Source organism: Rhinoderma darwinii, chromosome 3 (genome assembly GCF_050947455.1).
Source record: "Rhinoderma darwinii isolate aRhiDar2 chromosome 3, aRhiDar2.hap1, whole genome shotgun sequence".
NCBI lineage: Eukaryota > Metazoa > Chordata > Amphibia > Anura > Rhinodermatidae > Rhinoderma > Rhinoderma darwinii.
The window spans coordinates 243,870,615-243,886,876 of record NC_134689.1 but is presented as its reverse complement, the minus strand read 5'-3'; the positions used below and the strand labels follow the sequence as shown (position 1 = coordinate 243,886,876).

Here is a 16,262-nt window from a genome sequence, read left to right as displayed (position 1 = left end):
TCTTAATTGCTTAACTTTCCCCCACGTTTTGTGGACAAGATCCAGCGTTGGAAACACAGAACGTCTGCCCGAGAGACGACCACCCTCAACTGCCTCTAACAAAACATCACATTTCAAATGGTATTGCAGTATTAATTCAGAAGCCTCCTCTCTTATGCGTGCACCCCACCACTTGAGGTGTTGACACTGTGCGCCAGAAAATATGTCCAGTGGTTAGGGAGGGCAAGACACCCTGAACCTTTGGGCCTCTGCAAAATTTCTAACCACCGTCTAAGGTGGCCCCTACGCCATATAGGATCTCAGAAAAGGGCCTTTATCCTGTGAAACCTGTTGAGCGGGATCCCCACTGGTGCATTGTGAAACAGGTAGAGCAATTGTGGCATCAGTATCATTTTTATAAGGTTCACCCGACCCACGACAGAAAGAGACGGTTTGCGCCATGCACCGATCTTACGTTTAAAAAGTTTTGTAGTAAAAGATTCAGGTTAAGATCATCAAAATCAGACAGACAGTCGCCTGGTTACCTCAATACCCAAGTAACATATCTGCAACACATTGGACCAAGGTCCCCATGCTCACCAGAGGCTTGGGTAAAGGATCAATCGGTAGCAATGCCGACTTTTTCAAGTTAATAGTGGGACCGGAGAGGCATCCAAACTCATCAACCAGAGTCATAGCTGCCGTCAGGGAGGGACCAGTATCTCTCAAAAAGAGCAACACATCATCTGCGTACAAGGCAATTTTGTTTTCATAGCTGTATGTAAACCCTTAATAGTGGAGGAAAGTCTAACCGCAGCAGCCAGAAGTTCAATAGTAATGTCAAACAGTAGGGGAGAAAGTGGACACCCCTGTCACGTACCCCTATAAAGTTGAAACCTCTCCGATAAGCTTCCATTCGCTCTAATTCTAGCCTTGAGACTCGAATATAAAAGACTTTTGACCCAGAAGATTAAAACCGGACCTATCCCCATACTGGCAAGTGTGTGCCATAAATATGGCCATTCAACACTGTCGAATGCCTTAGCAGCATCAAGCGAGAGGATGGCCCTATTACCATCATTATCCGGCGGAACCTGTAAGCTAAGAAACAGCCGTCGGATATTTACAGACGTTTCTTTGCCAGGCATAAATCCGGTTTGATTTGTAGAATAGAAGGAATAACCTTATTTAACCTATTGGCTAGAGCTTTCGCAATGATTTTAACATCTGTAGGCAGTAAGGAGATAGGGCGATATGACTCAGGGAGCGATGGGTCTTTACCCTCCTTGGGTAACAACAATAGTGGCTTCCTGCATAGACGCTGGTAGAAATCCCAGCGCTAGCGACTCTTGGAGCATCTCTAGAAGTTGGGGTAACAATACCTCCCCATAACTTTTATATACCTCTGTGGGTAACCAGTCTACTCCCGTGGTTTTCTCATTAGCCATACCTCGCACAGCCCCCTGCAATTCCTCAAGACTAAGAGGGGCATCCAATTGATCTCTGGCATCCCCAGTTAATTTAGGCAGTTGAGCATTATCCAAGTAGCTTGTGATGTCTGCAGTAGTAGGAGTTACCTTAGAGGAATATAAAGAAGTATATTCCCAAAATACCCAGGACATCAGAAATCAAGCTACCCGAACTGTCTTTCAAAACACTAGTGTGTGTGGAACCGTGCTGGGCCCTAGAGATCATAGATGGCATGTGACCATCCCGCTCCCCCTCTGCGTAAAATCTCTGTTTGGCAAACGGTCCCTTTCTATCAGCCACCTCTAGGAGGTGAGTTTTCAGGCAAGACCGGGCTTGTTTCAAGCATGCACTGATATCTGGTTGGCAATAAAAGCCACTTCCGCAGACGTCACATCTGCATGCAGTGTGTTATCCAAAGCCTTAGATTTAGTAATATTGATGGACTTAAATCACCACCCCCCTCAAGTATGCCTTCATAGCCTCCCATACCAAATGCCCCGATGCCAAACCCGCATAAATTAAAAGTTAACTTAAAAGTATTCCCCTAACAATCGCGGGACCTGATCCCGATCATACATAATAGACAACCAGAACGGGTTAAGTTTCCACGTCCAGGATCCACTATATCCTTCCCTTAGTTCCACAACTATCCGTAAGGGAGAGTGGTCTGACAAAGACCTAGGCAGATATTCAACCTCCTTTACCCTAGGGAGCAACACAGGACTACAAAGGGCCAGATCTATATGAGATAACGACGTATAAGTCGATGAGCAGCGGGTGTTTGTCCCTCCACACATCTATAAGGCCGACTTTTGCAACAAGTACACCAAAAGGGGTACGCTCCGACACTACAGGTTGGGCAGCAATACGACATCTTTTCCAGGCAGAGTCAGGGACATTGTTAAAGTCCCCCACCAGCAGACATGGAGTTCCAGGATGTAGGGCCACAAATTCCAATACCTCTTTCAACAGGACAGAAGAAAAAGGAGGAGGAATATACGAGACAAGCACAAGGAACTGCTGATCAATTTTACAGAGGAGAAATACATAGCGACCTCCCTCATCAATGCGCTGCGCAAGACGCTGGAATGGCATGTCCCTATACACCAGGATGCTCACTCCTCTAGAATTATTGGAGTAAGTAGCATGATATACAGAACTTCTCCATGGTCGCTGCATTAAATCAACCCTGTAAATAGTAAGGTGCGTTTCCTGCAGACAATAAATAGCAGGGCGGCATTTTAACATAAATCTAAACACCCCATGTCTCTTAGTAGCATCAGATAATTATCTGGAATATCAGAGGGTTATCGGTGATACAGACATATTTCACACATGTAACAGTAATACGTAGCATATACAGCTTCATTCTCCTTCCCTTACACATCTCCGTTTAGTTAATACAGTATGGTCTAGCGCCTTTCCCCCCCATCCCACCCTAAACCCTTTTTTTTTTTTTTTTTGAATCAAGTAATTTTTTATTTTCAGCAAAAACAAAACATTTGCGATACAGCATCGCAATACATACAAAACTCCCCCCTTCTTCCATAGTATGCATACTCATGAATACATATCACATAGATTAGTATCAAATACATAATATATCATCCACAAATCCAGTGCACATTAGAGAAAGAATGAACAAAACCCCCCCCAAGACCAATCCGAGTACTCTACACCTCGCATATCTACCGGACTATCGCGGTCTAGATCTAGACTGCAGCCCAGCCGCAACATCGGACGATGAACTCGGGCCCCTGCTTCCCACACATGGAGACCATATTTTATCAAATGTATGCTTAACATTCCTAGCTGTGTATATGTTTTTCCATGCATGTTAACCACATGACTTTGTTACAGAATTCCGATAACACGATCACATAGGTGGTTTATCATCCAGCCAATGTTGTGCAATAAGTTTCCTAGCCACATACAGCATACAAGCAACAGCCAGATTAACATGTTCAGTAATAGAAATATCCTCCACATACCCTAGGACACCTACAAACGGAATGAAATCTACCAACACTATAGATAGAAGAGATAGTGTCCACTACCTCCGACCAGAACTGTCGCAGCTGCACACATTGCCACATCATGTCATCAACGTGCCAGGTTCCCCACCACACCTAGGACATTCGGGGGGGGGGGGGCAAAGTGCATGACCCCAATTTTAGTCAGAAATTCCGGCGTTCTATACACCCGATGTATTAGATGTAAATGAGAAATACAATGTGCCTCATTCATAGAAAGTTTAGGGATCCGCGGCAATATATCTCCCCACTGACTTTCTTCTATGGGCCCAAGATCGATTTCCCATTTACTCCTCAATATGGAAGGTGAATCATCTAGGATTCTTATCAGAAGACTTTTGTACAGAAGAGATAAGGCCAGAGGTATAACTAGTCTTGCTAATAACTCCTATCAGGACATTATCCATTATGGTGACCGCGTTACTCCTATTAAACACACCGTATGCATGACGAACCTGAAGATATTTATAAAATTGGGTATAAGGAAGACCAAACTCCGTCTGTAAACATAACTTCAATTCCTGATTATCCAACAACTGGTCCATTCTACGAACCCCCTTGTCCTTCCACAAAGCAAAATCTGTTAGTGTGTTCATATGGGGCAACCAAGGCGTATCCCAAATAGCCGTACATGTTAGCTTTATTCTGCGGGTCGATAAGATTACGGCGATACCAAATTTTATAGGTTTTTTTATGTATTGCGGCTTTTGCACAATAAAATCACTTTTTTTATAAAATCATTTGTTTTCTGTGTCGCCATATTCTAAGACACATAACTTTTTTATTTTTGCGTGCACAAAGCGGTGTCAGGGATTATTTTTTGCGGGACGGATTGCTGTTTTTATTAGTACTATTTTGGAGTAAATGTGACTTTTTGATAACTTTTTATAGCATTTTTTGGAAGGAGATGTGACCTAAAAACAAAGATTCTGGCGTTGTTTCTCATGTTTTTTTTTTACCCCGTTCACCGTGTGGGATAAATGACATAATAGTTTTGTAGTTTGGGTCGTTACGGACGCGGCGATACCAATTATGTATAGTTTTTTTTAATTTTTACGGCTTTTCCCATAATAAAAGACTTACTATGGGAGAAAAGTCAGTTTAGCTTTATTTTTATTTGAAACGTGTGTGTTTTTATTGTTTTACCACATTTTTTTTTAAACTTTTTTGACTTGTCCCACTAGGGGACTTGAGGGCCTGATGCCCCGATCACTACTCTAATACACTGCACTACATACGTAGTGCAGTATATTAGCGCTGTCAGTTATTCACTGACAGCAAGCCTATGAGGATGCGCCGCTGGCTCATCGGCTCCCGTACAAGGCAGACTCGGACACCATATTCTGGCGTCCATAGCAACCCAGCGATTGCGTCGCTGGGCTTCCGGTCGGGTTAAAACCCATCAGATGCTGCGCAATATTGAGCGCAGCATCTGAGGGGTTAATCAGCCGGATCGAAGAATAGCTCCGGTCCTGGCAGTCACAGGAGGGTGCCAGCTGTATAATACAGCTGTCACCCCGCGGTGATGGTGCCGGCTCTGCTTCTGAGCCTGCACCATCACTGCGAAGTAACTGTACTGCGCTTTGCGGGAACACCTTCCCGGCAGCGCCGTATATATACGGCGGATGTCGGGAAGGGGTAAATAGACAACTGGGCATGTTTTTACTTTTGGCCAAGTAAGCGTTATAAAGAGAAGTGTATGACGCTGACCAATCAGCGTCATGCACTTCTCTCCATTCATTTACTCTGCACATAGTGAACAACACAGGATCACTATGTGCAGTCACATACACACACATTAACGTTACTGAAGTGTCTTGACAGTAAATAGACATCGCTTCCAGCCAGGGCGGGATATATATTCACAATCCCGACACTTCGGTAACGTTTGTGTTGGATATACAGCACAGCAAGCGGAATCTCGCTGTAAATGACAGCACAGCGTGATCTCGATGTGCTGTGTGAGTAAGTCACACACAAACGTTATCGAAGTGTCGGGATTGTGAATAGACATCCGGTCCTGGTTGAACGCGATGTCTATTTACTGTCAACACACTTCAGTAACATTAATGTGTGTGTATGTGACTACACATAGTGAACAACGCAGGATCACTATGTGTAGAGTAAATTAATGGGGAGAAGTGTATGATGCTGATTGGTCACTGATTGGTCAGCGTCATACACTTCTCTCCACAACGCCCACTTGGTCAAAAGTAAAAACACGCCCAGATGTCCATTAAGAAAGTAATTAGCATAAAGATAAAATAGGTCATAACTTGGTGAAAATAAATCGTTTTCTAAATAAAAACCTCTGCTGTAATCTACATTACAGCACCGATCACATTATGTACAAGATAAGGCACTTATAATGTGGTGATATAGCCTCTTTAATGCATAACCACGTGCATGAACTGCATGGTAAGGCAACCATTCATGTATTCCACCATGTACGTGTTTGTGACTGACAGCTGGGCATTCGCTGCAACGGCTAGGATTGGATGAACCTCAAACCCCAGCCATTTAACCCCTTAAATGCCGCAGTCAATAGCGGCCACAGCATTTAAGTGGTTTGATAGAGGGACAGCTTGTCATGGCAGCCGGGGGCCTAACAAAGGCCCACAGGCCTGACCTGGCTATAGGCCTATTAGGGCTGATTTACACGAGCGTGTGCGTTTTGCGCACGCAAAAAACGCTGCGTTTTGCATGCGCAAAAGGCACTTAACCGCTGCGTGTGTCATCAGTGTATGATACGCGGCTGCGTGATTTTTGCGCAGCCGCCATAATTTTGAAACTCTGTTTGAATGTTTGTAAACAGAAAAGCACGTGGTGCTTTTCTGTTTACATTCAGAGTTTGACAGCTGTTGCGCGAACCACGCAGTTCGCACGGAAGTGCTTCCGTGCGGCATGCGTGGTTTTCACGCACCCATTGACTTCAATGGGTGCGTGATGCGCGAAAAACGGCGAAATATAGAACATGTCGTGAGTTTTACGCAGCGGACTCACGCTGCGCAAAACTCACGGACTGTCTGCACTGCCCCATAGACTAATATAGGTGCGTGGGTTGCACGCGCGTATATTACGCTCGTGTAAATGATGCCAGAGGCACACACACATACACACAAATCAAGTTGATTAGAAAAAAGTATGAAAAAAAAAAAAAAAAAGAGGGGGGGGTTTATTTACTAGAAGTGTGAAAAAAAACAAAACATTTACATATGGTATCGCCACGATTATAACAATAAAATGAACACAATTATTAAACCGCCGGATGAATGGCTTACAAAAAAAAGCACCGGAACAATTGCTTCCACACCATAAAAAGTTATTCAATTAAGTCCCATGTACTCCAAAAACCAAGCCGGCTATATCTACGGAAATATACTAAAAAGTTACGTCTCGTGAAATGTGACGATGGGAAAACAAATTAACTTAAATGTTTGTGTATTGTGCAAACATAGTAAAACCTAGACATATTTAGCATCGCGTTAATACTACCGACCCATAGAATAAAGGTAACATGTTGTTTACACCACATAGTGAACGACGTAAATTTAAAACGCGAAAAACAATGCTGGAATAGCAGTTTTTATTTTTTTCTTAATTCCCTAGCCCAAAAAAGTTAATCAATATAATATACGCACCCAAAAATGGTGCAATGGAAAAATAAAACTCATCCCGCAAAAAAAAAAATAAAAAAAAAAGTTAGGACTCTTGGAAGGTGGTTTTCAGATATAGAGCACCCTGTATAGACAGAGCTAAATGATGAACTTCTACCTGCCTACAGCCACCACTAGGAGGAAGTGGTGGACGCTTAGGATTTTGTTGGATACTCTAAACACATTGAACTCAGTAATATGCTATGCAGTAAGCTTTTAGGCTCCATGCAGCCGCAAATTATCATTTACCTTTAAACCTATGTAAGAGACTTGGAGTGCTGCACTGGAAAAATGGAGCACAGACCGGATATGTTAAATGAATCAAAACAGAAAGTCGGACCTAAAATTACAAGGTGTTAATAATTGCCAAGACGGAGGCTGTGTGAACAGAGCTCCATACATGGCATGCAATGGAAATTTAAGGCATTACAGCTGAGCACAAAACTGTATTGTGACCAGTATAAAAGAGATGGAAGTGCTTAATTCGCAGGGAATTGTACACAAAGACTATTATTTTATCATGTGTAGAGGAATCTTTGCACTTAATGGCACCTAGTAAACTTGTGCTTTTGTACCACGTTGGGAAGGCTACCTGTAGAGGACGTTCCTAGTTGACTACTAAAGAGAGTACCTGCTGCTCCCGCGTGGGGTAGTTGCTTAGTTGTGCGTGGTAGAATGGCCACTCATCATGCTGGTAATTGTATACCCACTCACAGAAATGATTCCCTATGTCAAATCCTCTGTGGGGGCAAAAAAAAAAGAGAAATTACTGTAAGTACACCATGAATATAAAGACAACATAAAACAAATACATGTAAGGAAACAGACCCCAGCATCAGTGCACGGGAGATGGGGAATCGCTCTGCTGATTGGCACACTTTTCTAAACTGTAACTAACTTTGACAATGAACATACCAGACCTATTCTTGGCTATACGTAGGACTACCCAAGGCTGAATGATGCTGTCCAGTCACTGTTGCGGATGCGAAGAAGTAACGAATGCCAAATCTAGTGTTTACTGAAAAAGGACTTTCAGCCACTGGCAATACCAAAAAAATAAATAAAAATAAATATAAAAAAAAGATACAATATAACACAATAGGTTGTATCTACAAGTAATGCAGAGTAAGAAGCGAATGAAAAGCATGATCTTTCAGGGTTTAATAGAAGCTTCTTATAAAAGATTAGACCATAGTAAACGGATCCCAATACAGACACTTAGCAGCTTGTAGTGCGCATTATTCAGAATACATCTTCCAAAGAGAAACGGTCAGGTGGAAAATGGTGACCAGGTAAAGGTTTCAGGTTTAGACTGAATTCACACAACAGTGAAAAATGGCTGTGACAGACTGTTTTTGTTTTTTTTAACGGCCATCACGCGATTGTTTTCAGAACAATGAAGTTCTATGGCTGTATTTACACGGCCATTATTTTTATTATAAAACGGCCAGTAAATCCCGGCTGTGAAATATAACACGTTCTATTTTTTGCTATTTTTATAGCCCGACAGCCCCTGTAGAAGTCAATGGATCAGTTTTTAACGGCCGTTTTTCAGTAATCAATTCTTGTGACAGCCATAAAAAACTGATTCTGGCCCTCACAAGCGGACTCCCCAGGCTCAGAGCTACTTTAGGCGCTGAGCCTGGGAAAGCCCCAGACATCAATGTCCACATATGGAAAGTGATGTCAGGGCTTTCAACTATGGAGTCCCCGGCCACAGCATCACAAGCTTTCAGCCCGAGGATTCCTCGTTAGGGGCTTTGTAATGAGAATCCCCGGCAACAGTCTGGCCCGAGACTCTGCTCCTGTAGGGAACCCCTGACGTCATTGTCCATATATGGACAGTGACATTAGGGGCTTTGAGATAGCAGAATCCCCGGGCAGAATGTTGGTAACACTCTGGCCGGTGATTCCGCTCCTGACGTCACTGTCCCCGGCAGGGGGGGTGGCACTACCTACAGGGGACGCTGGAGCTATCTACAGGAACACTGGCATTTTATATGTGGGTACTGTGGCAATACGTGGGCACTATCTACAGTGAACACCATTTATGTGGGCACTATTTACAGGGTCATTGTGGTACTATCTACATGGGCACTGTGGTGTTTTCTCAGGGTTGGGACGAAAATAACCCATACAAATGAAATTCATAATTTTTTTTTATTTTGTTTTTATTTTTTAACGGCTGTAAAAAACAGATGGCAAATGGCCATTAAAGGGTTTTGCCCATCAGGGACATGTATGACATATCCACAGGTGGGACCCGCATCTATCTGATATTTATGGCATATCCTGTGGATATGCCATAAATGTCCCTGATGGGAAAACTCCTTCAAAAAGCTCAGACGACCTGAAAATTGATGACATTTTAGAGACACACTGATGCAAAACGACCATGAAAAACTGAGAGTTGACACGTTTTTAATGGTCGTTTTTTTCACGGTCGTGTAAATAAAGCCTTATGGATGCTGAGCATAGGAATGAAAGTGTTTTAAGGAGCTCTGAGATTAGAAAAACATGGCTGCTTCCAGAAAAGGCTGTATTTGGCAATGCACCTAAGCCTTATGCTGCAGTACCACACATAGACCCAGAACAAGAGTGGTGAAGTTTTGTAAGAAAGCAGTTCATTTTTCTAACCACAGACAGACCCTTTAGGTGAAATGGCCCCATTATTAGTTAGAATGCTGCTGATGTCTTCATGAGCTGTATAATAACTTCTAGCTACCACCCCTCCCCCTCTTTTTAATTGACAGTTTCTCCCTATGAGAATTGATGGGATTTTTTTTTGTTATTTATTCTTAATGTTTCGGCTACTCAAACAATCAACCCCCCCCCCCCCACAGATCTGCAGTGGCTACTAGAAGGGGCCCAATCGATTAGCTCTTTATGACCCAATATTGAACATAGAAATGGGTGTTCCAAAAAAGGATGTTTTTACGATATGTCTGAGAAAACAAGCGAATGCCGATTGGCCTGACCTGTAATTGTAGCTGCTGTACTCAAAGTCAATGAGCATAAGCTTATCTGACAGGTGGGAGGAACGAGTCGACAAAAGCAGGATATTTCCTAAAAGAGAAAGGACGAGCAGTTACTAAAAGCAACAGGAAGCAAATACACCCATCCAAGCAAAATGTATCTCCTCAAATAACAAGAAGAAGATATATAATACAAGGTCACATGTAATATAAACAGTGCTCAACGTTAGGTGAAGTATTGGGTGAATTCCCTTGCTGCGGAGTTGTGGCGGATTTGAGTGCGGATTCCGCACAGAAAGTCTACAAAAATTTACAGTATCATGTATGTGAATGGGGTTTTAAACATCCCATTCACACGTAGCAGAAAAAATAAAATAAAAAATCAGCGCAAAATTGAGTGGATTTTCTAAACTGTAAATTCTGTTGCAGATTTTCATCGTGGATTTCACCCATTGCAATGCATAGGGTGAAATCCACACCAAAATCTGCATGGGACATGCGGATTTGATGCTAAATTTGCAGCATGTATACTCAGCCCTATTATTACTACTATTACTCCTAGTGCATACAACAATGTGGAGTCATCTTAGCTTATGGATTTAATAGCATTTACAGATCTTAAAAATATCATTATAAATTTAAATGTATTTCATTCGGTCAGGAAGAGACACAATCTTATACTTTAGGAGCCAGTAAAAGGAGTCCAGTAGATAATACATTTTTTTGTAGTGGCTAGACAATAAAAACTTCCATAGATATCAATAGTAAAAAATAAAATTCTAAGCACATTGGCTCCCTGATACCAGCTATTTGTCCGGATCCATGTTAGGAGTTTGAACAAGCCGGTTACATATTATGCATAATTTAAATAGAAATTCATCAAAGGGTCTGCCTTTCCTGGGAGTCACAGATCAGCAGCTTACAGGAAGATTGCTGCAACGTTAAAGTACAGCTCCAGTTGGGATCTACCGCCAGACCTCACATTGGGCGTAAAGAGACGCTACTGCATGCTGGGTAGCACGACGCACAAAGAGTATACTGCATGGGTCCTATTATAACTTATGGGACCCGTGCATGATACCCTCTGTATGTCGTATGGTGGTCAAGGCAACTGTACCGCCTAGCATACAGTAGCATCCCTCCACGCCAATGTCATGTCTGACGGTAGGTTGCAACTGGAGCTAGTCTTTTCTTCCTTTTTAAAAGGCTTTGTTTAAACTTTTATGCAATGCAACAGTACCAAACAGAAAGGAAACCTCCGAATGTAGAAATAAAAAATACAAACACACATATACAGACAAGTTAATTCTGCCCATTAGTGTTAGCGGTAAATGGTTTACACCTTGGACATGTTTTTTTTTTAAATAAAATTGTGTGTCCGTGTAATTGGTGCAACTTCCTAAATACATTTTGAAAAAAAAAAATATATGTTTTATTTAATATTTTGCAATCAATGTATTATAGCAATTAGATATCGGAATAGGAGCAGTAACGTCAGTAAAATATGATAGCAAAATCAATAATGACATGTACACTATATGAACAGTTTATCCAATCACTAATCCATATAAAACAATTGCATAAAGAAAATAAAAAGTTAAAGGGAATGTGTCGCTAGAATTTTTTTTTTTCTAGTTTAACAGTTAGTATATACATGATTAGACATTGTCTTTTTTTTTTTACATTTTTCACAAGTCATGAAATATTATAAATTAGATTCTAATTTATAACATTTTCCTGTGCTGGTCACTAGAGGGAGCAATTCCCAAAATTGCAGCATTGGCATGTGGTAAAGTAACCTCATTGCTTTATGCTGCAAAATTGGTGTAGACACACACGCTCTAGCGCCCTCACACAATCCCCCCACCCTTATCCTGGCTAGTGCCAGGAGAAAAGAGGGGATTGAATGTTCAAACCTCCTACACTGTGTGCCGCCATTTTTTGAGCGGATGCACAGTGTAGTAGGCTTACATACAGTGGTAATCACACAGTATAACACGAACATACACACACACAAACATAACTTACCTGCTACCGCTCTCTTCGCTCCGTCCGCTCGCTCCGCTCCTAGTACTTGCTTCTAATCACATGTTCGGAAGCCGCAACTGGAAGTAGTCATCTTACTGTCCGGCCGCGGCTTCCGGTCCACATGAAAATGGCGCCGGATGTCTCTCGGCCGAAGACCTTCCATTTGCACCGTTCCCACACAGTCGGCGTACGCTATAGTGAATGGAACAGCTCCCGTTCGCATTCTCTATGGGGGATGTATGTGCCGTATTCCATCTCTGTATGTGTCGTTAAACAACACATACAGAGATGAAGAAAAAAAATGGCAGCCCCCATAGTGAAGTAAAAGTTAAAAAAAATAAAAAAGTAAAACACAAATAAATAAAATGTATTTAACTGGTCGCCGACACAGGACGAGTATGCTCGTCCTGAGCGGCGAGCACTTCACACATTAGGACGAGCATACTCGTCCTGTGTGACAGCCGTCTCTGCGTGCGATCGAGAGTGGGGCAACGGCTGTAAAACACAGCCACGGCCCCGCTCTGACAGCGGAGAGGAGAGAAACATCTTCTCTCCGCCGTTAACCCTTTGAACACCGCGATGAAAGCAGATTGCGGCGTTCAGAGGGGGGACTGCACATTGATCACGTCACAGAAGATAACTGTGATGCGATCAAAGCCCACAACTCGTATGGACAGACAGCCCAGGGTCCATTGAAGGACCCCAGGGCTGTCTGAACATATTTCCTGTTGTTAGGGCATACTGAGGTATGCCCTAACAACTGCCCGTGTACAATCAGTACACAGGCTAATGTACTGGCATATAGATCTATGCCAGTACATTACAGTTACAAAATCAAAATGATAAATCCCTTTATGGGATTAAAAAAAAAAGTTAAATGAATGTAAAAAAAATTTTTTATGATAAATACACAGAGAAACACATTTTTTTTATAATAAATAAACTTTTTAAAATATAAGTCCCAAAACATGAAATAATATAGACATATTTGGTATCGCCACGACCGTAACAACCTGTACAACAAATGTATAACATTATATATGATGATTGGTGTATGGTGTAAAAAAAAAATATATATATATTAAAACTGCTGCGCAACTGCTTTTTTTCTGCATTTTTGCCAAAATAAAAATGTATAGAAATTAAACGATAATGTATTTGTACCAAATGGTACCTACATAAAGTACAACTCGTCCCGCAAAAAAACAAAGTCTCATACAACTACGTCATACAAAAAATAAGAGTTATGAGCGTCGGGATGCAAAGAGGGAAATGTAAAAAAATTGCTCTGTCCTCAAGGCCAAAATTGGCCGTGTCCTTAAGGGGTTAAACAACACACTAAAATCAAATTAATATAAAAAAAAAAAAAGTTTTTCCGCGACACCCGTCCTTTAAATAAAACAGTTTAACAGAACATAATACCGGTGTCACATTCTATCCTTAAAGTAATTATATTTACAGGTTATCAATAGATCAAAGAACTAGGATCTGTGTCTTAAATACATTTTATTAAATTATTTTGACTTTTTGAGATCCAGCTCCTTTGTATTCTGTACAGCTGTATCTAGCGCGGACACCTGTACCCATCAGGTCAGCGGGACTGACGGGTTCAGTGACAGCGGGTCCTGCGTGTCTCTGGCACGCATGATCCACCTGTAATCAATCAACTCTCAGTTCTGAACTTAGATGTAGTGGATAACAGTTCGACCCTGCGTGTCAGACATGCCGGACCCGCTGACACTGAACACGTCAGTCCCGTGGACCTGAATGATTCAGATCTTAGCACACGATACAGCTGCTCTGTTTACAGTATACAAAACTATCTCAAAACTTTTTTTTTTTTTTTTTAATAAAATGTATTTAGGAAGATGCACAAATATATATACACATCTCTCTCGAAGGTGTACATAGTCTTTAAGTTGTGTCTCCGTAGTCATTAACAGAGGTGCAAGATCAACAGCTCAATAACATTCTGCAGTGCACCAAGTTGCCAACTCCTCAATTCTCAAGAAAAAAAAAAAAGAGAATGAAAGAAAGAATTCGATTTTGACATAGTACAGTTTGAGCAATCTTTAGTACAAGCTATTAGCCATTGTTTCAAGCATCAAGCTTGTTCTACTTAGGACGTGAAGTGTTTGATGAAATGGGAGAGATTATTTCCAAAGCACAGGTGCTAAGCAAACAACTTATGTTCCCATTGCCAGCTCATGTACATTATGAAAATCTGACCCTTGTTGAAAAGCTGGATTTAATTTCCATGCTACGAAAACAGCAAAGTGACAGAAGGAGGAAAGTACGAGGAGCGGTCACCTACCTTCCTGAACATCATTGTGGCAGAATACTACAGGAGATGGTGTCGATTCCAGCAGAAGCCTGAAATGGATAGAATGAGACGGTCCTGCAGTTATTCAGGGAGCATTTTCTTTGGAAAGAAGAATACATTTGTTTGCGTTTGTTTAAAAAACGTTTTGGACTTGGATCAAGTCCTTCAAGTTAAAAGCTATGTACACCTTTAAAAACTTTTTTTTATAAAAATGATCAGCGCAACTTTGGCATTACTTTTTTTTTGTTATTATTATTTTTACATTTTGAGATACAGTTGCTTTGCATCCTGTATACAGAGCAGCTGTATCTAGCACTGAAACCTGTGTCAGGACAGCGGCACTGATGGGTACAATGATGATAGGTCCTGCAGGGTCTGACACGCAGGATAGAGCTCTTACCGATCACAAGAACTTAGACACGCAGGACCAGCTGACACTGAAGCAGTCAGTGCCGCTGGCCTGACGGATTCAGGTCTCAGTGCTGTATACAGGATGCACAGCAGCTGTATCTCAAAAAGTAAAAATAAAAAGTAAGTAGAAAGTTGCGAACACACTGATTATTCTGGTTTCAGCAAGCACAGTTTATTCGTTTCAGCACAATAATAAGGCTAGAGCTACTAGGATATGTTTTATAGCCGGACTACAGATAAAAAAACTTCCAGTAATCGCTCTGCATAGGAATACATCGCAATGCGTGAAAATCTCTCCAGTCAAGCAAATACCTTTTAATCGGTTTCGGATTTCTGAGCGGTTTTTAAAGCAATAGCTACTTTTTTCCACCATAGAAGTAACGTGAAAATCACATGTTGATCAATATAACTACAAAAAGTTTCAGCATGTCCTTAGCACATAAGCCTGTAAGGAGACGTGCACCTCAGTGATTATCACAAGATTACTTCATCCTCCATAAGTAATGAAAGGTTCCCCTCCAATGACTACAAGCAGAGATGTGCACACTGGTGAGGTGCGCCCCAGTTGCTGGGGATGTAACTTTGACAGAAGGAATTATATGCTGCAAAGGACTTTCTCTAGTTGCACCAATCTCTGGTTAGCTACAGAATAGACTCACTTTGTGCTTTTTTTAATGTTATTAGGAGGCAAATTGTAATTAAATTGAAATACATTTTTTAACATTTTGGCATTTACTATGACCAAGGGTGAGACCAAGGTAGAAGAAGATTGAGAAGCCCTGCAGAAAGTTTAATAGAAAATGGTATAACTTTTCATTGTACAGTGAATAGAGTTTATTTGCGAACATGTGAAATAGCTCTTGTTTTGAATATTGTTTTTTGTACATTTGCTTGCTAGGCGCAAAATGAAGTACCTTTCTAAATAGTCTTCATTAAAAAAAAAAAAAGTCCTATCATTTTGCTGCTGTAGTCTGTAACTTTACCTAGATGGTCGTCCTGTGGTTTCTGAAATCAGTACAGGAATGAAGCTGTGCTGACACATGAGAGCTGGTGAAGACAGCAGCATCCTGGACACAGATCTCACATCCAGCATCTATTACTGGAAGGGACATATCTACAGGAGAAAAGTCTGAAACGAGGAGCAGGTTGTAAACTGAATATCAGGGGGTCTGGAAGTGAATAAAGATTGGACTCCAGGTAAGCACTAACATATATAGAAATAATTTCCCCCCATGTCAGAAGTTTCCATAGCCTTTAAACCCTTCCCGACCACCCCACGTAGATTAACGGGCTGCAGCGCTGGTCCTTGTGCCTGCAGCCGGTTAATCTACGTGTGCTCCTAACAGAGCACACAGGCACTCCCGGCTACTAGCAGCCTTAGTACTGG

At 41.6% G+C, this 16,262-nt stretch overlaps 1 protein-coding gene across 1 annotated transcript in view; it reads right to left on the bottom strand.

Moving 5' to 3' along the window:
• The window catches only part of CHKB (choline kinase beta), a 41,413-nt gene that overhangs the window by 13,587 nt on the left and 11,564 nt on the right, over positions 1 to 16,262 (bottom strand). Inside the window, exons 6-8 of the mRNA XM_075857618.1 lie at positions 14,456 to 14,514; positions 10,117 to 10,204; positions 7,770 to 7,878 (exon numbers count right to left, since the gene is read on the bottom strand). Of these exons, the coding sequence (XP_075713733.1) occupies positions 7,770 to 7,878; positions 10,117 to 10,204; positions 14,456 to 14,514 (256 nt within the window). The remainder of the gene's footprint in view (positions 1 to 7,769; positions 7,879 to 10,116; positions 10,205 to 14,455; positions 14,515 to 16,262) is intronic.